General features: G+C 36.8%; 3 protein-coding genes across 3 annotated transcripts in view; 2 read left to right on the forward strand and 1 right to left on the reverse strand.

The window, feature by feature from the left end:
• The first annotated feature begins 502 nt into the window (after positions 1–502).
• LOC121317501 (intron Large complex component GCFC2-like) lies at positions 503–12528 on the forward strand. The gene is made up of 18 exons (XM_041253506.1): positions 503–1280; positions 1635–1745; positions 1961–2098; positions 2647–2868; positions 3162–3262; positions 4920–5023; positions 5321–5504; positions 6818–6941; positions 7505–7568; positions 8229–8335; positions 8555–8754; positions 9794–9947; positions 10202–10323; positions 10614–10690; positions 11064–11130; positions 11412–11558; positions 12037–12173; positions 12305–12528. The coding sequence occupies exons 1-18, from the start codon at positions 923–925 to the stop codon at positions 12417–12419; spliced, it is 2532 nt and encodes an 843-aa protein (XP_041109440.1). The 5' UTR covers positions 503–922; the 3' UTR covers positions 12420–12528.
• Positions 12529–12935: 407 nt separating this feature from the next.
• On the reverse strand, positions 12936–16030 carry LOC121317502 (39S ribosomal protein L19, mitochondrial-like). Its single transcript, XM_041253507.1, is given in 6 exon segments — positions 12936–13594; positions 13942–14123; positions 14511–14645; positions 14929–15047; positions 15465–15588; positions 15934–16030. Coding segments are annotated over 6 exon segments (864 nt in total). The 5' UTR covers positions 16013–16030; the 3' UTR covers positions 12936–13369.
• A 4567-nt stretch (positions 16031–20597) lies between these two features.
• The window catches only part of LOC121317503 (protein eva-1 homolog C-like), a 93303-nt gene continuing 90489 nt past the window's right edge, over positions 20598–23411 (forward strand). Inside the window, exon 1 of the mRNA XM_041253508.1 lies at positions 20598–20822. Coding sequence (XP_041109442.1) covers positions 20702–20822 — 121 coding nt within the window. The 5' untranslated portion in view covers positions 20598–20701. The remainder of the gene's footprint in view (positions 20823–23411) is intronic.

The following is a 23411-nucleotide window of genomic DNA, read 5'->3' on the forward strand; positions in this document are numbered from 1 at the left end:
TATTAGCATCTTCGACACGTCGCGTCGTAATAATACGTTACCATTCTTGATACATTCATGTCTGAATTGTTGTTCAGTGTTATGCCAAATAGTCTTCTGTCAGTATTTGGCACTTTAGGTGCTACTGGCCTTGCCAAATAATGTCTCTGGTATTTGTCATTCAGACGCAATTTCTAGTAATAATGTGCACTATACTGTATAACTTTATTGATTGACTATGTCATTTGTTTTACATTCTGCTTTGTAAGACTGGAGAACATCATTGTATTGATAATTAGTGCAACTATTGTAGCGGAACCGAATTACCTTAGTTCTATGTGTGAAATCTGCAAAAATAGTCCTCGACACATTTTTTTGAAATATGTATTTTTTTTTTTTTTAGAGTTGTATAATACATCTAAGGTTAAAACATATAAAAATTTGATACTCAGCTTCTTATACAATAATTAAAGATATACTGTATACACGGAGAACATAGCTTTTATTTAAAACAGAAGGGTGTCCTGCAAATAAGTTCAATGTTACTGTACAATTAATTTGTTTCTTTACTACATTATTCAAAAGTTTTCAATGCGAAACCACTGAAGGGAGACCGTTTTTAGCAGACCGAGTCAAAGACTCAAACTAGGCATGCGCGCTAAATACAAATGAGACTACTCTTCTCGGCATAACACGGGGTATTATGAAAATATTGTGACCCCTGAAGCATTTGGGTTGGATTAGGCAAAGGACTACAACGCACGTGATGCAATTGCACAAACGGTTAAACCAAGACATTTATTTAAACATTTCTGTATGCACATATAGATTTTGTGCATTTATAGTCAGATCCAGTTTACCCCCTATGTTTTTAGATTCGAAAGCCCCAAACGTGTTCAGAACGATATCTGCTGCTCAAGTTAGCTGATCTTTTTAACTTGAAATGTTTAAGAAACCGAACCGGAATTTTAGGAGGAGACGGGCTGATTCGAGCGAGGAAGATGAGATAAAGAGGACAGGAGAAGAAGTGCAAGGGACACAAGAAGAGATTCACGTATCTACCGCGGCCCGACAGAGCCTGCAGCAGCAGCTAGGCAGGGGCATCGCCTGTAATTCTAAGCGGGAGTCGGTGAGCTCCAAACCGGATTCAGGGGATGGAGACGATCCGCTAGAGAACGACTTAAATGATCAGACTTCAGAGGTAGCAACTGAACAAGGAATAGACGAGACAGTAGAAAAGAAAAGGAAAAGTGAAATCAAAGAGAAAAAGAAAAGTGTGTTGAGTTTTGTTGATGATAAAGGTAAGCGCTCGTTACCTGTTTGTTGCTCAAATACTGCAGCATGCCTGTGTGTCGTCAGTGTCAGTCAGTCAGTTTCAAGACTTAGTAAACGTACACACGTCGGCCAATTTGGGATATTTTGTTTACAATTTGTAGCTCTTTGCATTACCCAGAAATTGTGTTGGCCATTTTTATTAGCACTTTGTAAAACCTGAGACCGAACAGTCAATTATTCGTTCAGAAAAGTAATATAAATAATAATAATTAAAATAAATGTACACTATTACAGTCCACGCTTTACAGAATTAATACTTCTGCAAAACCATAGAAGTGCTCACTGAAAACATTTGTATTCCTTTTTTTTAATCTTTTCAGTTTATAGAAATGAATTTAAGATTAAGAAGCCTATTGCAAACACAATTGTTTTCAAAGCACAGAAGAAAGAGGAAGCTCGACCAGCAGATAAAAAGCTTGTACAATCTAAAGGTAAAGTAACTTTATTACAAGTATTCATTAAACATTAACTGTTATGTTTCTCAGGTTTGTAATGCATTTTTTTCTAGCTTCAGCACCACAGTATATTGTAGAACATGATTTACTAGTTACTTTAATGGGGTTGCATTGGTAGTGGCAAAACCTTTTTCTTTAGACTTTCTTAGACTGAATAGATTAAGTCATATGTGCCTGCTGTTTACAATTAGCTTGGGAAGATCGCAAAGCAGGGAGCAGCTCTGGAGAAGAAGGTGATGATGCTGAAGGAGATGAGATGTCTGTTGGAAGCGATGATGACAGTAGCTCCCAGACATCTAGTAGATCCTGTTCATCAGACTCTGCCGCGGGTTTGTAATGAAAACAATATACTTCTGTTTTTATTTTTTATTATTATTTCTAGCCATTATGTGAACAATTATACTGAGTGTTTTGTTTTTATTTTGTATTTTTTTTTAAATTATTCTAACAATTTATTTTTTGTAGCACTTTAATTGCACATTTTAACGTAGAGACTTACAGGCACTGGCAAGTGTCTAAATGCCTTTCTGTACAAGCTCCTGTGCTGTGTGCCACCTTGACTAATTTTAGAATAGTCCACATTTTTTAAAATGCAGCTAGTCTACGTTTCAGACAAAATGACCTGAAACACATCAGAGGAAAGTTGTAAGTGTTAAGCAGCTTACAGAACATTCGCTGATCACTTTAGATCTTGGGATTTAAACCTGCATCACCTCTAAAGAGCCTGAAGGGTCAGTCCTGAAATGTGGCCCATTTGGCACAAATTGGATTTAAGGCTGTGGTTTTATTACTGATCATAGTGCTAAGACAAAAACATATTTCTTAACCGATATGCCTGTTTGCTTTTTACTCTTTACATCTGCTTTGTTTAGTGCAGGTGATATCCCTGATGCCCAGCAAATCCAGGCAGCCAGAAGGCAACGTCAGCTGGCTAGAGCCCAAAAGGACTTCATTTCCTTGGACAGAACCCAGGGAAATAGCTCTGGAGTAAAGGATCAAGAAGATGGAGATAGTGACCATGAGCCAGATAATCATGAGCAAAGGATCCAGTTTGCACCAAAACCAAAAACCTTAAGACAAAGGATAGCTGCAAAGATTGGTGAGTTACACTAAAATGTATTTTATTACATATACCTGTAAACTGAATTGTTACAGCAAAATGGTTTAACATATGAATCATTCCATCAGACATGTTTGAATCTGAATCTGGTCAGTGCCTTTATCCTCTTTGTATGAATCCCGTAGGAGGAAATACAGTTAACTGCTAAATATGTAACGACAGTTTACAAGAATTCAATTTTTCAATTTGAGGACTGCACAGTTAAATGTGTGAATTATGCTATTTTATTCTCATTCTACACCAAAGTGTTTCTATTGTCGTTTGGTGTCTAGGTAGGACTGAAAGTGAAGATGAAATGACCGACAGCCAGGAAGATGATTATCAGACTCTGTGGGAGAAACAACAGATCCGAAAAGGGACAAACATCCCACAGGTAGGATTCCACATCTCCCATTCCTTCTTGGTCCCGTTCCAGGAATAGCCCACAATTTCACCCTTTAACAGCTTAATTTTTATTTTTTTGGAGAGATTACGAATTGGTGATGTGTAGGTGTTATGACTTAATTGCCCACTTTAGTGTTAAGTTTAGGATTAAATGAGTCAGTGGTGGAACAGTTGTCCAATGTATCTCATTCTGTTGTTTGTTGTTAGCCATTAAAGTCTGCACACTTGTAATTCTTGCAGAGTTGTAATGACTCGGAATCAAGTCGAAATTTTTTGTGGCTCAACTCGACTTGTCATTTCCATCAAATGACTAGGCTTAACTCGACTTCTTGCTCAAAAGACTTGACTCAACGTATCACGCAAAAAAGTCTCCATCTGACTAATATTAGGTTGTTCAAGGTCAGTGCTAATCAGGGTCTGTGAAACGAGAGGTTAAAGACTTTAACTTAGGCTTAAGTTTTTTTTTTTCTTTCTTTTCGGTCATGTCTTATACTTTGTAAACGTACACACGTCAGCCAATTTGGGATATTTTGTTTAAAATTTGTAGTTCTTTGCATTACCCAGAAATTGTGTTGCCCATTTTTATCATTTTTATTATTCATTCAGAAAAGTAATAAATAATAATAATAAATAATAATAATAAAAATAAATGTACACTATTACTGTCCACGCTTTACAGAATTAATACTTCTGCAAAACCATAGAAGTGCCACTGAAGTTTTATCTATGTGTATATAAAAGTATAAGACATGACCAGGAGAAAGTTTAGAAGATTTTTTTTTTTTGTACATTTTCAGTACAGTATTGTTTTTTTATGCCATTAGGACTCCAACAAACACCGTTTTGTGTTTTTGTGAAACAGTATCTGTTACTTAAATGTCTACTTGACATTTATTGGAAAAAGACAGTCCAGCTTACACCAAGAGGAGAGATGCGTAGTACAGATTCGTGTTACCTGTGAATTATGTAAAACTGAATTATATAACAGTTTGCCTCCTGTTTTTTTTTATTTTTCTGTTTGTCTCCTATGTGCTAAAACCTTGAAGTAATATCTCAACATGAAATGAAATGCCACCAAATGTCCTTTCATTTGGTTAATGTATCTGAAACAAAACTGTAAGGGAGTGCCAGTGTTGAAGTGAGAAAATATGTAGATATGTTCTTTGTTTTGTGGTATAACTCATTACTAAACATCCAACCCAGTTGAGCACAGAGAAAGGGGTCTTTATACAGTGGCAAAATGTGCTTATAAATAGATCAAGGAATCAATTTCACTAAAATGGAAAGGTGCAAACATAGCAGAAACCGTGGACTTTTAATGGTGAACATAAATGGGGCAAGTATGACCACATTACTGTGCATCCTAATTTTGTATTTAACTTTTTTTTATGTATAGATTGTTAATCTTCTGTAAAACTAATCTGATTAAATCAAGACATCTTGAACTGTCAGAACTAATGACTTGAAGTGACTCGAGCCAGGTTGGTGACTCGACATGATCAGTTTAGTGACTCGACTCGAGCTTGGCATGTCAAAGACTCGACTCGAGTCTTTACTCCCAAATGACTCGTCTCGACTCGACTCGAGTCCCAATTCTGGTGACTTGTTACAACTCTGAATTCTTGAATTCTTCTTTTCTTTTTCAGATTTCAGATATTGATAATTCCAGAAAGGTTGTGAAACATTTCAATTCTGCTACATCCCTTCCTCCAGTCAACCTAGAAATCATAAAGAGGCGTTTAACTAAAAAGCAAGTAATAATGATCATTATGTATTATTGCAAGCCATTGGCTAATTGTTTTAACTTCTGAAACTCCAGTTGGTGTTTGTTATGAATCTACTAGGTTATGTGACCAGTCATTACAAAATCAGTCAAATGTCAAAATAACAGATACAGCCCAAAAACATGTAACTTTTTCTTTAAATCCGCTTCATAGATCACAATTAAAAACTGTGAGTGGCATATCAACAGAAGGGCTCGTGACTGCTCTGATACATGGGGAGCGATTTGCTCTTTACATAGATTTTACTGTGTTTTTTCGACTAGGCTTGAGTCTGTAGGGCAGGTTCATCGAGCACACCAAAGGGAGCAGGAAAAAAATCAACAGGACATTGAGAGCGCCAAGACCTGTTTAGAAAACTTAGAAGATGCCTCTCGAGACCTCCGCTACAAATTCTACAAGGAAATGAGAATATATGTACAAAACTTGGTAGACTGCCTCAGTGAAAAGGTATGTTGGGATGGGGGTGGGTAGTAGGAGTGCTAACAAATTACATTACTGTATTCAGATACCTCAGATCATTGCCTCTCAGACAGTACGCTTCTGCTGCTGATGTGTTACAGTAACATGCAGTACCCTACGGGTGTACTATTTTAAATTGAGAATTTAGTCTTTGCATGTTAAATGGTAACGTAAATTAATAGTGGCCTAGGACTAGTGGTGCAATCTGCAAACTAATTTCTTATTCGATTATCGGATAGGCATTTATCTACAATAATCGATTCTCTGATGTTTTGTCTTTCAAAATAAACTTTTTTTTTTTTTAACTAAAAACTACTGTGCTTAATAGTTAAACAAAAAGTCACAATTTACCTTCAAATTAGAATGCTTTTGATTTATTAAAAATAAATACAAAGGACTTGTTAACAGAAAAGAATATGCGTGCGTCCACCTCAGATGTCCCTTTAACATTGGAATTATAAAAAAAATACTCTATTTTAACAGAAGTCATTCCTCTGTGAACTGTGGTTTTTCAATACTGTTAACCTTTTATGTCCAAAGCAAAATATTTGAGTTAATCTCACAAATCCTGACTAATTTAACTACCGTACTAAATTCAGCTTGTTTTTGTATAATATTGCCATAACCCTAACCCCCAAAAAGTACCAGTCTTTCTCAGATTCTTCCATTTGGGGGGAAAAAAAAAAGTATTGCCTTCATTTTTAAATCAATAAAACATGAATACAATAGGCCTTATGATTTGGCTTGTCCAGCGCGAACGTAGAGGCCTAAAGTGTGTATCATAGCAACGTGTGGTCGTTGTTTATCTACCGTACTAGCACTAAAAAGCGCATTCTCACACACTCAAGGTTTTTATGCAAACTGGCAACAGGAGACTTCAAACTTGGTTCTAAATTTATTATTATTATTATTATTATTATTATTATTATTATATCCAAGGCGACTTACAGAGACTAGGGTTTGTGAACTATGCATCAGCTGCAGAGTCACTTACAACGACATCTCACCCAAAAGACAGAGCACAAGGAGGATAAGTGACTTGCTCCAGGTCAGACAGTGAGTCAGTGACTGAGCTGGGATTTGAACCAGGGACCCCCTGGTCACAAGCCCTTTTTTTAACCTTTTCTTCAACCACTGGACCACCAATATATAATCGAAGCTCAGAAAATTTAAGGACAGATGATCAATAATCGATGCACTGATTAATTGTTGCACCACTAGCTAGGACAGATCAGTCGTATTTTAGCCCCAGCAAACCATATCATTTACTGCAGTTTGTAAGTTTTTGCTGTTTTGTTTAGATCCAGATGATAAGCGAAGTAGAATCGGATCTGCATCGCTTGTTAAAACAGCAAGCACAAGCTATTTTGAATCGAAGACGGGAGGAGGTCAAAGAGGAATCTTTATATATCCAACAATTCACAAGTGAGTGTTGTTCAGATGGTTCTGCATCGCAATGCAGATGGTGTTTGCTTTACTGCACAGAGGCTGCAATTCCAGCTTTGAAAGTACAGAAATGATTACAAATAAAAAGCATGAATACTGCACAGAATGTCCCAAAGTTTTATGACTGATGGATGCTCTTTATGAAAAGGTAACAAGAGGTGTACCCTGCTGTATTTCATTTAAGAAGTTAGGCTGTGCATTGACCTGTACCATTGGGACCTGAAAATATTGCAGTGTTTTGTTTATTTTCTCAGAAGCATTCATTCATAGGTAAACGTTCAGTCTCATGCAATTTAACGATTGTTTGTATAGTCGTATTGGCCATATCTAAAATCCTTATCCTTCCTTGTAACATGCAGTATTTTTTGTTGGGTTGACTTGGACACAAGGAGAGCTAAACATAACCTCTTTGCTTCCGATTATCAAGTCTGAACATTTGTCCACAACCAGCTATGTTCTTGAGTTCATGGCAGACATGACTGTTCTTACATAGGTTGTTCAGACTGCAGAAGCATTCCTTTTTTTATTTTGTCCCTTTTCAGATAACACTAGTTCATCTAATATTGGTGATAGGAAGAAATGCCTTGTGGAACAGAAGGAAAGAAGGTAAGTGAACATCTCAGTAATACTCTGAAACCTGTAATGTTGAGCTGCATATTTGACTATGAAGGCTATGAATGAGAATTCTAGTAAATTGGTGAAGCTGCATTTTGAAGAATATGTCATAAACTGATATATATATATATCTATGATATATATATATATATATATATATTATATATATATATTGAATGAGTGTTCTATTATTGTAGGGTGAGTCGCCAAGTGCCTAGAAAGTCCTGTGAGGCTAGGGCTTTAATCACAATTGGTCCGTCTGCCCTTTTATTAAGGTTTAATAGATGTCACGTTTCAAACTATTGAAGCTCTTCTTCAAATTTGTAGCATTTATTACACACACCACTGATAGCATATTACACTGAAACTAGTTATTGTGCTCCCAAGAGAAGTGTGTCCTTCTGCCAAGTAAAATAGGACATTCCTCATCTGAACTGAGCACATCCAATATTTCTCTTGCAGCTATAGAATGCTATACTGAAACTAAAATCTGTTGGGTGGCAGTATTGGTAGGGTTGTTACTTTTTTTTTTCGCATGTCACTTTCAGTAGAGGTCGAGCTAAAGAATATAAAGAAAATAAAATAAAAAAAAGTGTGTCCCCGTCCCCGGAATTGCAAGTTTAGCCTTTGCTTCTGCTGTTGAATTTTCAGGGCTCGCAGAAGGCAGATCAGTGAGAACAAAGCAGGTCATCATGAAGGCCTATCTAGTGATGATGAAGTAGACCCAGCTGACATGGGTGATTTCCAGAAAAGGAGAGGTGTGTGATGTAACAAAGAAGATGAACCTGGGTTTGTCCCCTAGAAGTTTATTTTATTGTTTAATGATAGGCCACATAAAGATTATGGTGAATTCCTTTTTCATGATACTGATGGCCTACATTTTGTATTTCCAGCTGTGGGAGGGGGTATACATTACTGGCATACTTTGGAAAGCAGACAACAGACATGTGATTAACTTTTCTTATTTTACTGCCCAGATGACATATTATGCGAGTCTTGGAAGATCTTCAATGATGTTCACGAGGACTTCCATAACATTAAGGACATCCTTTCAAAGTTTGATCAGTGGAGAGGCAGGTTTGCTGACTCCTACTATGATGCTTACATTGGGCTTTGTCTTCCTAAACTTCTTGGCCCTTTAATCCGCTATCAACTTGTTGACTGGAATCCCCTGAAGGTATTTATTAAGTCTAGATTTTTCTTTTCTTGATTACATTATTGTGGTTTATTATTCAAGACTTCTTGACCAAGGCCGATAGAGCCTGGGGTGGGATTTTTCAGATTGACACGTCCTTCCAAACTTAGCTGCTGCTTCAGCACTAAAATAATTTTCTGCTGACACCAGTACTGGACTACATGTTGTGGTCAGATCTGTACATAGTATAGGTTCTTAAAATCTCTGTCCCCTGCCCCCCAGGTTAACACTCACCTCTAGGAAATTCCCCATTCAATGGGGAGTTCTCCCTAGACCACGTGTCGGAAGCATTGTACTCCACTTACTGTTTTGTAGACACCAGATTTGGCTAATTAAGCTAATCAGACTCGCTGTATCAATGAGTACATCTTCTGTTTCCATCAGCAGCCACACCTAGTACACAGCTGTTACCAGAAGTACTTTGCTTCTCTGAAATGGAATCTAGTATGAACCCTGCAGTTATTTTAGCCAGTAACACTTGTTGATGACACTATTTTGCACGTTGACTTTTGACACATTTGGAATGCCTGTGATTATGGTGAGAAAGAGCCTTATACAGTACATTAAACTGGGTGTTATAAGGGTTGTAGTGTACCGTGGACTATGCATTGTACGCTCTGCACAATTCAGATTATTCAACACTGGATATAACACAGTTTTGTGAGTGTAATAACATGAAATAAAAAATGATTCCTGATAAGTTCTGTCTTTCAGACAGGTTACGACGTACATAAAATAAACTACAAACAGCTTTGCACGTGGAGTCATGTGCACACTCCAAAGAAAAACATGTTTTATTATTGGCAAGTGAATGCTTATGCCAATATGTCGTTTTATGCTAATAAATACTTTGAATAATGAACTTCTGTTAAATTCCACACAGGTGTCTTATCTTTAGATTTATAACCTTTTTAAATTAAGGGGTGCCTCCAGTCATTTCAGTTACCTGACAACACAGTGGTCACTTGAAAGTAAGTCTTCATTATTCTGTATAATTATATGGATTTGCATTGCATTGCAGGAAGATTGTGAAGACTTTGAGACAATGCCCTGGTACACAGCTGTGGAGCAGTTTTGTTATGGCAGAGAACATGAAGGATTTGAGATTAAGGATAACCCTGATATGAAAACCTTGCCCTCAATCATCGAGAAAACAGTCATTCCAAAAATTCAAGGTCAGTTCTTCACAAGACAGTCCTACTCTATGTGTAAAGGGTGGGGGTGTTTCTGTACATTTTTGATTTCCTCCTGGAGATATACTTCCATCTTGAATGTTATTAAGTGGAAGAATCAGCACTGAAAATGTTAAATGAGACAAAGTACATCACAGTAAATGGCAAACCAACAAACCAAAAAATAATACAATAAAATGTGCAGCCCTACAGCTTTACCCAACATTAAATTACTGTTATATGATAAAATATTGCAGATTTTGTGCAACATATTTGGGACCCTCATTCATCAACACAGACCCGATGTCTAGTGAGGCTTTGCAGGAAGCTGGAAGATGACTATTTACTATTTCAGGGTTCACAGAAGAAAGCAGTACAGGTAAAAAAAAAAAAAAAAAAAAAAACACCTTCTGTTTGTTTTTTTTGTTTTGATTTTTAATAATGGTCCACCAAATAAGAATTGTAAAGCCAGTTTTACTATAGGCTATTTTTAAAATGCCATTTTTGGAGAATATGCCTATAAATTAAAAGACACTTTGTATAGTGCAAGCTGTTTTAGCTTCCTTGATGCCCTTTGCAGTCTCATTGAAGGGTTCTTCATCTGTACTGGAAAACCATCCTACAACTTTGCATTAGATGTTGATTTGGTTTTACCTTTTTTCTAAACAGGATTTTGTTCATGCTGTAATCTTGAGAATGAGAAGTTCAGTTGATGAAGACGTGTTTATTCCTCTCTATGCTAAAAAGTAAGTTAATGACAGAGGTGACTTGTATATGGTGTGACTGGGCCTTTTCACATGTGAAATTTCACATACAGTATGTATTTGCAACTTTGGGGTGAAGTCAAACCAACCCCCACCACCCCCCCCCCCTCTTGGTGTGGACCAAGGTCCATTTGACGTGTTTGATTGGTTCACCCTTACCTGAGGGCATTGTTTTTTTTTTTTTTTTTTTTTTTTTTTTTTTAATTTTTTAATTTCGTTTGAAATAGAGTTATCTAACATAAAGAATAATAAACAGTAACGTTTTAGTTTGTCCATGTGCATACGTTTACACGTAAGCATTTATCAAATGGATCTTTTTATTTTTTATTTTATTATATTTTATTTTATACACCAGGTTCCTGGAGGACAGAAATTCATTGCAATGTCAGTTCCAGGACAAGCAGTTCTGGTCAGCTGTCAAGGTAAGAAAGTCACTAATTTGTTTTGATCTGAAGTTTATTTATGTAAGATAAGAAAAAGGTAACACTTTGTTCCTGACGTTTTTGATGAAGGCTTTAGTAGTCTGATTCAGCCTCTTGCTCTTATGTAATGCTTACTACTTATGCCACCAAGCAAAAAGAAAACAGTGGTTGAGTAGAATGGCTAGTATAAAGTAATGCATGTGCAGTTGGTATTTATAAATCATCAATCACTATAATAGGTTTTATTTGCATTTTATTTTTTTTTATTAATAATAATTTAGCTTCTAGGTAATATTATGCAGTGGGATGGCTTGGTACCAGAGGAGGTTGTAAAAGAACTGGCGTTAGACAAGCTCCTCAATCGCTACATTGTGATAACTCTTCTGAATACTCAACCTGGAAGAGACAGTGTGGAGAAGTGCAAAGAGGTATTGTGTGTGTTTAAGTTGAAGTACACAACCACAAATTGGAGTATTTTTTATTTAGTGCAACCTAAAATGTATAATTATGTAAAGGGTCTTTTTAGAGGAGTTTGTATGGCTGTAATAGTATATGAAAGTTTTCCTCCATTAGGATGGAATGTTGTGAAACACAAGTGAAATGTGGATAGACAGAGGATTCATGTTGCCTCTCAGTTTAGGATTCTTTGCGCTCAAGTACTTTGTACATTAGAAACTTGAGGATAAACCCCCTCATCTTCAGCCATTAAAAATGTTTACTACAGAAAATATGCCAAGAACCGATTCTTTCATTCTGTTTGACAGTTCCGTGGTACCCAACCCATGGCATATACAGAAAGCAATTTACCCCAGGCCTGGAGATCCTTTTTTTTAAAAAATGTATTTTGTTGCAGGAACACTGTACTTTACCATCAGTGTTGGTATGTTTGTGTTTTTCTTCCTACAGACAATTGCATGTTTTCCTAAGAGTTGGTTTAAAGATGTGAACAGCAGGTCTACACTCCCTCAGCTTAGAAACTTCAGCAAGCACTTACTCCAGACTGCACATACCTTGTGCAAGAACGTCAGTGAAAGCAGCATCAGGTAACTGATCTGGAACTTAACTGGCATGTTGCTTTTTTGTTTTGTAAAGGTGAGGTGGGTGTGTGTGTGTTTTTTTGAAAGCATTCAATTTCATCTAATTTGCAAAAGTATTGTTGTTCTTTTTATTGTAGGGAGATTGCAGCAGAAGTTGTGGTTCTTCTAGTAACCATCAAAGCTCTGGACCATGCAGAAGATATTATCAGGGAATACCAATTGGATGATCTAGCAACTCTTGGCATCAATTAATTGGGGAAAGGTTACTTAATCCTTCAGTTTCAATAAGCAATACATTTATTGAGCAACATAACTAAAAGAAATTCAAAAATGTGTAATGTCGATCAAGATGTAAACATTAATAAAGTGATTTTTTTTTTTGTATTATGTTCAGCTTAAGAATTATTATAAACCTTATATAGTGAAAATGTTATATATGAACATCTAAACATATAGCATTCCTAACAGTAGAAATCTTAAATTGAAATAAAACTTTAGTATTCTTATTTCATGTTAATGAATCCTAAATTAATTTTGTCAGCTTCTCTGCTGCCATGGTAACCCCACCACATTTATTTTTGCCAATTCATCTCCTGCTGCTTCCACCAGCTATGTGTAAAATAATAACACCCACTCTAAACAAATGTGTTGAACCCACATGGTGAATTGGATAAAAGTGAGTCTTCTGCTTAATGAAAGAAAATGCAATTTTTTTTTTTTTAAACTGTGCTTATACTGCTTTTTTTTATTACAATACATGGATCATTTCAAACTCGGGAACATGTCATTTTCCTTGTTAACTTATGATCCCCTAACCTTGATCCACAACACATTTTATATCCAGCAGCCTGTATTATCATGATATGCATAACTGACTGGAAATTTGTTTAGTCTTTAGACTGATCGTTATAGTCCTATATAGCCCCTGTGACATGTTGCTTATGAAAGACAGTGCTCTCTTGACAACATGTGTGGTGCATTTTTATTATTTTTTTCTAACCACACCCAATTTGGACACAGTAAGATTAATAGCTGACACACAGGTAAAAACTAAATCTGTAAAAGTTATACAATACAAAAAGAACATTTTAAGAGCAGACCACAATCGCCTGAACTATTTAAGCCTTACTGTTGTATGCAGTTCCCTAGAGTCAGTACTAAACATGTCCAGATGCCATCGTATAATGGTCTATCATTAAACTTCATTTAGAACTCATTTCTCTCTGTACTTCCTCCCAGATTTGTTTCTCTATCTTTGATGTATCATACTCCTTTAGCATGTCAAACTCCAGCCAGGGTTGATCCCATTTTTTGGCTTCTTTCATTTTTTCTTCTGATAGGCTTAGTTCAAAACGAATTCCCTGGATCTTAAACTTCGGATGCTCCCAACGCTTCGACCAGGGCTTAGGCTTCATTTTCACTTTAATCTTAATTTAAAAATAATAATAATATAACAAATAATGAATATAACAGCTTAATGTACCACCTACATACCCACTCTTAACACGTTAGATTATTAAGCAGACACATTTAACAGCGTCTAACAATATTGACCACAAGTGGATGGGCAGTGAATATATTTTTATGCATTACTCCCCAAAGGGCTCCTTGTGCATCACATCCTATGTCTGGGAAAATACTACAATAGGGACAAAGAAACTGAAATTTGTTAAGTATGGGGAAGAAGATTCACACACAACTTGCAATACAAAAAATTAACAGGATGGGCATCATACTAGTTGAACTAGTTAAATTGAATGAACTTGCATCTTACTTGGTTGACAGGAACCTCTCCATTTGCAGGGTGAGGCACTGGCTTCATGTTAAAGTCGATTGTGCAATATTCTGGTAAAGCATCACGTAGATACATCAGGTTATCATCTAGTCTCTTCTCTAACTTCAGCACCTCAATCTGGTGGATTCAAGGGTTGTAGAGTTCATAACAAATCTCAACCCCTACAAATGGAAAGCAAAATATTATATGAACACTAATACGAGTAAAAATAGGGAACAATGTTATTGCCAGAAAATCAAAAATAAGTTGTCCATAGCAGTAGGATGAGAAAAGAACTACAGAATGGATTTCCCTTTAAATCTTGCACAGTTTGAAACAAAGTGACTGCACTACAGTTAAGGCCTTACACTAATCCCATAATTTTAAAAATTACAAAAGTTTACAACAACAACAAAAAAAAAAAACTTAAATACAAAACAGATACTTCTAGATGGAAAAGCAATCTCCAGATTTACGTACACAAGTGATTTCATAAGAAAACAAAAACAGTACATTTGCTGATTTTAAAGAAAACATGCCCTTCTAAAACGCAACCAATGAAATTTTACCTTGCCCGTCAATAACGTTTCTCAGGACAAAAGTCGCTCCAAGTCCTTTGCCGGATATCTGGGTGCATATACCCACAAAACGGTTTATTTTTCCATTGGCATGGGGGTCTGCCACGTTTACAGCAAGAATGCTTCCTAAAACAAAAATAAATATGTTTTAAGTATTTATTTTAATATGCAGAACATAATTGTGTAGCACCTGGGCATAACAGACCTGATGGTGTCAACTGCATACAGAGCTTTGTTTAACACCAAATCTTGAACCTTTATTTGATCTTCAAACTAGATCCATAATATATATATGTGGAAGATCAATTCTCACGTGTGATACTGAAACAAGATGAACTGTTTCATTGCCCTACTTTTGTTATTGCCCCAAATAAAAAAAAAAAACATGTGAATCAAACACAGTACTCGCCCGCATAAAACTCAGGAATATTCAGAACTTTTCGCCTCTGAATCATATCCTTTCTCTCGATAATGAATTTGATTGGGTTGGTTCTCTGTCTGGGTGGAATGAACTCGGGACTCAGGAACCTGAAAAAAGAAGAAAAACAACCCACACATTTCCTTCATTTTTTGCCTTAATGTGGGAATCACTAGATTTTTATCTGGTATGCCTCCTTCCCTCCCATTAAATGTAGGAAATTAAGTTATACTTCCCAGGTATCCCAATTATTAAAGAGAACAAGGCAAAAAAATACCAAAGGGAAACAAACAAGTACACATTTTAGATTTTTTATAAGAATTTCCAAATCTGAGCCCTGTGGCTGGTGTTTATGTATGTTTAATATAAAACACAAGTTTGACATGTTGCCTTTTACTTTTACCTGACTTTAAATGTTTCCACTGAAATACAGTGTATTTATGAAAATGTCAGGAGGCTAAGTAATTCCCTCCATTGTATAATGCATTTCCTTCTCATATACTTCTCTAAATCCAGACTTTCCTTACCTTCTCTGGGTTCTCTCTGTTTGTGTCTTGTCCACAATAACGGGTTTCGGTGGAGGCATGAATTTCGGTGGCTGTCCATCTCCACTGTCCAAACTAAGAAGTGTGGTTGATGTTGACAACAATCCTTGATAAAGAAAACAGTAACAGCAAAACAATTGCTATTATTCTCACGCTAGAATGAACCAACGCTTCGACTCTATTTTTGGACATATCTTGATTTGTCTCCCGAGATCCACAGTTAAACGTGACAATGGAATAAAATCAATATTGGATTTTTGTGCTGCACTTTCTGAATCAATTTGGCAACTGTGCACGGCATTTGAAATTATCAAACGATTCTCAGCCTGACTTGACTTTGCACACTATCAGGCAGTAGACATGAGTCTCACTATATTCATGGCCCATGCTATTTTTTGTGTTTGTTTGTTGTACTTCAAACATCAAACTAGGCAAATTCAAAGTCACTCACGTCGATGAACGTTACTGCGCGCTGTCTTACTAAAAATGATAAATGTACAGCCATAGAAGCCTGTTCTGGAAGCTGCCATATTTGTACCTCACTGTGACCTCACATAACAGGTGAACAGCTTTGGTGGAGGGGTTCCCAACTAGGACAAACAAGTTCAGTGTCACATTTCGCTGGAGACGTCAGAAGAATCCTCTCAAAGAAGGGAATAGTTCGTTATCGAATTAATTGCGGTTCATATTGACTAAAAATAAATATACACGTAGAATAAATTAGTTATGTTTTTTTTTTTTTTTTTTTTTTTTTTTTTTTACAATACTGAATTAGTTTGTTTATTATTATTTTTCTTTAAAAACGTAAAGGGCTATGCACACCTGTAAAGTATGCACACGGGAACGAAGCGAACGACACGAATACAGCAAGACTGCATAATAAAGACGACAACTGTAGCTAGTCAGGAAAAGTAAAGACTGTCTCCTTTTGCTTATTTTATTGGAGAAGAAACAAAATAAATCAAAGAAAGAAATACTAGAGTATGGGTACACAACACACTAAAAAGGAAATTTAACAGTGACTGTTTATGTGATCTAGTTTAACATGTAAATTATAAAAAAAAATATACAACTATACATGTTTATTTGGAAATACTGAAGAAATTAGTTTAATATAATATACTTTTATTGATTTTCAATTAATAAAATCTTCTCATTGTGTGAATGTGATTATTATTGTTATTGGTCAATATTATTAAAACAAAGAAGGGTCATTTTACAGAAGTACGAAACCAGTGTGTGGCGATCCCCATCACTTTGACTAAAATTAAGGTTAAATAAAGAGAGAAATGTTCTGCTATTTCTTGCCATATGGCGTCCTTCTTTTTATTGTATTTACAACTACTGACAATGGCATTATGAAGAACATTATATTTTTCAACTTTAATAATTACATTCTCATTAATGCCCATTTATTTCTGTAGTCATCTCTGCGTGAGCGAGACAGTGACATTTTGACAGCCACTACCATTGACCTGATTTCTGATTGGTTAATTGCGACGCTAATAGCTCGTGTTGCGAATAGAAATAAAACAATGGTATTTCTAAATTCGCTCGCTTCGTTTGCTGCGCTAGATACGGCTGCGACGTGCATTGCTCCGTTTAAATCAATAGGTTTCATTTTTTTATTCGGTAGCTCGCTTCATTCGCGTCCGATGTGCATAGCCCTGCTGTTGGTAGAGAACAACATTTCCTACTGTGAAAAAAAAAAAAAGCGAACGAACGACTGGCTGTGAACATGAGATGTTTATTGTGTGGATTCTTATGATTAATATGCCAGTATACCGTTAACTTCTACTACACATTGCTATTTAGAGGAGTTAATGATTTTGGAAAAGAGATATTGCTGATTAAATGCAGACTTAGTGAAATCCAGTCAGTGTTTAATATGACGTAATTTCTAACGGGGATTGGTAATGAAACAAGATTTATCATGACGTCAGGTAATCAGTAACTGTTTTACAAACTACTGCACAGTAAATAAATGTCAGTCACCTTTAAAAGGTGTACAGTATATACAAGGAGTATTTGTATAACACCAGGAGGTGTCAGCATTATCTGTAGAATAGTCAATTGTTTATATTGAGCCCAGGAGACGCTTTTGGGGCCTGGGCGGGGCAATGAAGACCACTACTGTTAGCTTTGCAATCATTTTTGTGGTAAGTAAAAGTGGCGTGTACTCTGTGGTGAAACCCTATGCAAGCTAGATGTTTTGACGGTGTTAATGCTGATACATCTTAAATTGATTAATATGTGCTGCCTGAGCAATATTTTCAGTCTCACTTCAGTCAGACGGGCCCCTGGGTGTTTTTTTTCGAAATGGTCCGAACAAAAACTATTTTCCACAAGAGCGCTCACACTACACTTTGTTGCAATCCTGTCTGTTTCATTTACCAGACTCCAGCTCCACATCATTGAAAAGGCAACACTTGAAGCAGAATAATTTACTGTTCAATATTCATATAGTAACAAAAGCGCTTGAAAATAGCATTTATAACCCATAACGTGGGAAACAAACAAATATACTGTAGCGACCCGAGCACCGTTATGTGTCTGTTGGATTTGTATGTTGTTCCGTTTGTTTGTCTCCTGTCATGTCCTGTGTACATGTTGCGTGTATTGTAGGGTGCCACCCAAGAACGCCACCACCGCACTACTTCAGGACTGGAGAAGCGTGGTGTATTGAGCTGCTTGTGGCCGATGTCAATGATAAAATTTGGCGACTTCTTTCTCTGAAAATCGCTGTTGTCGGTTATAAAAGTAACTAGATTTGTCGCTAGTCCTTTGGCAGTGTTTCTGTCGCAAGGGGAACCCAAACATCGCTACATCTAGTGACAGAATCGCTAAGATGACAATACTGGTGCCACCACACCACTTGGAATGGGAGAGGCGTGAGGGATGGATCTGGTTTGTGTCAGGTCCATTTAACCCCCCCCCTAAGTCTCTCACCTTCAAACTTACGAACCCCCCCCCACTAAGTTCTCACCTTCCAAACTTACGAGAGTGGAAGGTTTGAATGCCTCCCCACTAAGTCTCTCACCTTCCAAACTTAGAACCCCCCCCCAGGTCTCTCACCTGCTTGGGGGGGGGGGTGGAGAGTGGAAGTCTCTCACCTTCCAAACTTACGGGGGGGGTTCCCCCCCACTAAGTCTCTGACCTGCCAAACTTACGGGGGGTGATGACCTTCAGAGAGTGGAAGGTTTGACCTGGGGGGGGGTGAAACTTACGAACCCCCCCCCACTAAGTCTTGAATGCTTGGGGGGGGGTAATTCAGAGAGTCCAAACTTTGAATGCCCCCCCACTAAGTGATTCAGAGAGTGGAAGGTTTGAATGCTTGGGGGGGGGTGATTCAGAAGAGTGGAAGGTTCCAAACTTGGGGGGGGGGTGATTCAGAGAGTGGAAGGTTCTCAATGCTTCCAAACTTACGAATTCAGAGAGTGGAAGGTTTCTCACCTTGGGGGGGGGGTGATTCAGAGAGTGGAAGGTTTGAATGCTTGGGGGGGGGGGGTGATTCAGAGAAGTGGAAGGTTTGAATGCTTGGGGGGGGGGGGGGTATCCAGAACCCCCCCCCCCAATGCTTGGTCACTCACCTTCAACTTACTTAACCCTGGGGGGGGGGGGGGGGGGGGATTCAGAGAGTGGAAGGTTCGAAGCTGGCCGCAAACAAAGCAGTCAGTCCACCAGTGCGAAACAGGAAGTGCCACTGGGCCTGTGGGAGATTGAGAGATTGAAGCCGTGGAATGAAGAACAGCGGGAGCCTGAGAGAGAGAGAGAGAGCAAGGAAATAAAAAATGCTTATTAATTGCACCTAGTACGTACTTAAATGTAGAATAATTGATTACAAATCAATTATCAGGACGTTTCGGACTATAAGTCCTTTATCGGCTAAATACAAAAAACAGTACTTTAATCAACTTCTTAACCCTCTTTTTAGGTGTAAAATATCTTAATGACTTGCTCATCCATTTAAAGAAACATAAAGATCTTTTCTGACTGATATTTATGACAAAACCCATCAACAGCATCGAACTTATATATTAGGGGATCTTGGCAAGACAGTAGCAACATGTGACAAGAATTTTTTTTAATTTTAATTTTAATTTTACTTTTTTTTTAAATATATAAATAATTACATGTGGATTATAATTCCTGCACAGAAACCACTTGTAATACGTATAGTTCGACATTAGAGGAAAGCTAATGATTAACAATCAGTCAACAGCAGCTTTGTATCTATTTGGTTGTAAATGCATTTAAAAGAAGCGCTTATCTGCATGCAAAAGTCTGGGGTGTGGACGTGTCAACAGAAATAGTTGAAAAGCACAGGGCTGCCGCTCTTCCTCACTGGCACTTGTCCGCTGGCTCAAATGAATTGCCTGTAACTCATTACAGTCCAGTAGTTGGAGATAAGAACACAATGAGAACATAAGCAAAGTTGGGAACGGGAAGGCGGTGTTAACCTGCCCTTTACTATCACACAGTTAGCCTCAGGACAGCTAATGCTTTTTTAAATGATGTTTATTATTCTGTGTCAAAAAAAATAAATAAAAAATACCCACTTTCACAGCTTAGTGTTTACATGAAGACGAATCATATACAGTGCTTGCTTTAATAACACCAGTTGTTTTGTTTTTGTTTTAAGTATATTCTGAACCAAATTAAATTACTTTTAATATTTTAGGTGCTTGTCAAAACAACGTGAAAACATCAGGAAAACTTGAAAAAGTTAAATGGGTGACACAGTTGCTAGAATATTAAATAAAGGCAATTTGATGATGATGATGATGATGATTATTATGATTATTATAAAAAAAGTCGTGTTGTTATTTAGTTATTTATTTATTTATTTTTAGTTTTAAACCCTAAGTATTAGCAAATAATTTATTAGACGTTTTTGCGCATGTGGAAAGGTTGTAGACTACAATTAATCCAGCAGAGTAATAGGCTGGGCTGCTATTGTTTTACACCTTGATTGGTGGGGCATTAGGACCATGTGGACAAACACCCACTTTAGGTAGGCAGGAGTGCCTAAGTTTCAACATGTCATAGTAAAGGTGATGTTTTTTCATGCCTTCTGTGTGTGAGGGGCTGATGCATTTAGTCAGCCTTGCTTGTTGTCAGCAATGGAACCAGATATCTACACACTGGAATGTAGACCACACATATTAGGAGCTGCCATTTAAACCTTCAAAATATAGAAAACGAAAAGAACTTCATACATGATTTTAAGGATGTTTGCCCCAGATGTGTCTTCCTCAGCTTTGAATTACACACTTTTCTTGGGAATAACTTGTTTGACAGTCTTCAGCAACTTTACCAAAAGTTCTTCTGACTTCTCAGGTAAGACAAAATCAATATACCCTTTGCATTACGAATAGTTTCAAAACTTTTTTTTTTTTGGAAATGGTGTATTTCTTCTACAGTATTAAAGCGGATTATTACTTTTTACACAAAAGATACGTGCAAATACAAACCGGTCAGTGTAATTTATATCGTCATCAGGTAAGAAGGGCAAACACGTTGTTACGTCTGTATTTAACACTTGCGTCTTACCTTTCGGTGTTCAGTATGACCACTTAAAGAGCAGATTATTTGAGTGTGTGGCAGTGTAAACGTTTGCTGTGATATACTGTAACTGTCACAAAAGTAGTTAGGTCCATGCTGTTTTCTTATTCCGAGTGCTGTCTTTTATACTTAACTGCGTATTGACAAGTTATTAGTTGTGGACATGGAGATGGAGTCGTGTGTATCAACCCATTTTGAATTTAACACAATGAATTGCAAGTCATCTATCAACATCAAAATTGTACACCTTTTTTAATAATTAATGATATAATTTGCATATTTACTCTACTGGTTTACCCTAGCATTGTTTTGATGTAATGGGAAGCAGTCTCATTAGCATTGTAATTACAACAATTTAAAAGCAGGATCCACCGATTTTTTTTTTTCTTTTCTTTCAAAATGATCAGAGTTGGAGAGGTGAGATTCTGTGTAAAGAAGCTGCAAATGCAGATCTGTGCTTTTTTATTTGCATCATTCTTGCTTGAAAATGTTTTTTCTTCTTGGTATTAGGTTGTATTAGTTTGAATATTATGTGTATAGACTGGGCAACCTGTATAAAATATGGAACCCATAACTTTTTATTTTCATTTAAATTAAGCCTCAAACAGTGAACTCCCGCAGTGTTAAACCCATTTCTTTTGGCCTCTTGTGTGAGAATGCACTGCAAACAGCCACTGCTATTACACCCGAAGGACTGGAAGTACATTCTAGGGGCAGGCAAGATTCATGTGTTAAAGTACTGTGCTGTACAGCTGAAGTGCTGCACTGCTCTCCTCTCTTGTTTCTGCAAGGTGGCACATGGTTGTGAATTGCTATTAGGAGCATGAAAGGCTGCATCAGTTTATTTATTGTGGGTGGTTTAACATGTAAACCCTGTACTGTCACTTCACTGCTAAGTGTCTCTTGTATGTTTATTCCAGCCTCTGACTTGATTTATGACTTGGCTTCTAGTGAAGTACGCTTTCTTCCCTCTGATAGCATTTATCAGACCCCATTCAGTGCATCATCAGTGACATCCATGTGTTAGCAGCTTTCAAATGGGCATTAAATAACACTTAAGATATTGAGTTTGAACTGCATAGAAAAGAAGGAGGTCTCAGTGGTGGGAGGGAGATTCATCATACAGTTTATAACTGTAATAAGCATTTCACAAGGTATCACATTCTCTGTATCTCAGGGCATTCAAAGGAATAAAGCACACAGTGTTATATCACAGTGATTGCAGTAAAGAGCTTGTGGAAAGGTATGTGCCGGCACCAGCATTTCAGTTGGATCGGTACAGGGTATTACCACAATGAAGGGATTGTTCAAGTTTCAACTAAATCACTTTTTTGAGCATTTACTGACACATAAAAAAATACTGTTTCTGATTCCAGATATTAAAACAAAATGTACTGAAATTGATTAATCTAGGATTTTTCAGCAGACTATTCTATATTATAAATTTGCAGTGGGTGATATAAATGAATATTTGTATTTTATATAAATACAGAAATATATATAATATATATATATATATATATATATATATATATATATATATATATATATATATATATATATATATATATATATATATATAGATAATTATCAGTCCAGGTCCATCTTTCAGTTGTAGTTACATTGCATGTACACTAATTTTGTCTTCCATTCAGGTGAAATTTACCAGGAATGTTAACATTCAGGTTAAATTGAAGGTAAACTGTATTGTATGCTATAAGCACCAACAAAAATTAGTTTATTCAAGTTCAAAAGCTTTGTCATGTTCTATTTTTATTTGTTAATTTAACCCTTTTGAATAGATATGTTTTGTTTTTAGCTTATTCTAAGAGCTTGCATTTGAGTCTTGGCTGAACAGTCCCAACATTGAGACTTTTTGAAGTGCCTTATATTGCTGTTACCTGCACATTCTTTATATACATAAGCTGTAGTCATTTTACATATCTTACCAAACAGGTCTATTCATGTCACACTGATATACAAAATTCGCTGGTTTTACACAAATTGAATGTGAATTCTTAAAAACACTGTTGTGTGTATGAAGCCAGGACTGAAGGATTAAGAGGCTAAGAGAGTCAATGATGCAAAGCAGTGGGACTCCGGTTTGCTTAAAGATACGAGAATAATACATTCTATACTCAACTGTGAACAAAATGGGGGGAGCCTTCCAGATACTCCAACAGTATCTACTTGACCAGCAATGAGAGGAATGAAAGCCTGGGGAGAGGAAGATAAAAGGAAAGACAAGGGCAACAGAAAGGACTGGGCTGGCTTTCTTGTGTAAAGCAAGTGGAATGGCACCGAAATATAACATACCTGTTCAGTTCGTCCAATCAGATTTTCTTAACCGAGGTACACAACAGG

The sequence above is a fragment of the Polyodon spathula genome, chromosome 6 (assembly GCF_017654505.1).
Source record: "Polyodon spathula isolate WHYD16114869_AA chromosome 6, ASM1765450v1, whole genome shotgun sequence".
Taxonomy (NCBI): domain Eukaryota; kingdom Metazoa; phylum Chordata; class Actinopteri; order Acipenseriformes; family Polyodontidae; genus Polyodon; species Polyodon spathula.

Excerpts from the sequence above, each read along its gene's own strand:
- LOC121317501 (XM_041253506.1), top strand. The coding sequence starts at position 923 with ATGTTTAAGAAACCGAACCGGAATTTTAGGAGGAGACGGGCTGATTCG. Across the intron at positions 7,569-8,228 it reads GTGGAACAGAAGGAAAGAAG|GGCTCGCAGAAGGCAGATCA; the intron begins GTAAGTGAACAT and ends TTGAATTTTCAG. Across the intron at positions 9,948-10,201 it reads AGTCATTCCAAAAATTCAAG|ATTTTGTGCAACATATTTGG; the intron begins GTCAGTTCTTCA and ends AAAATATTGCAG.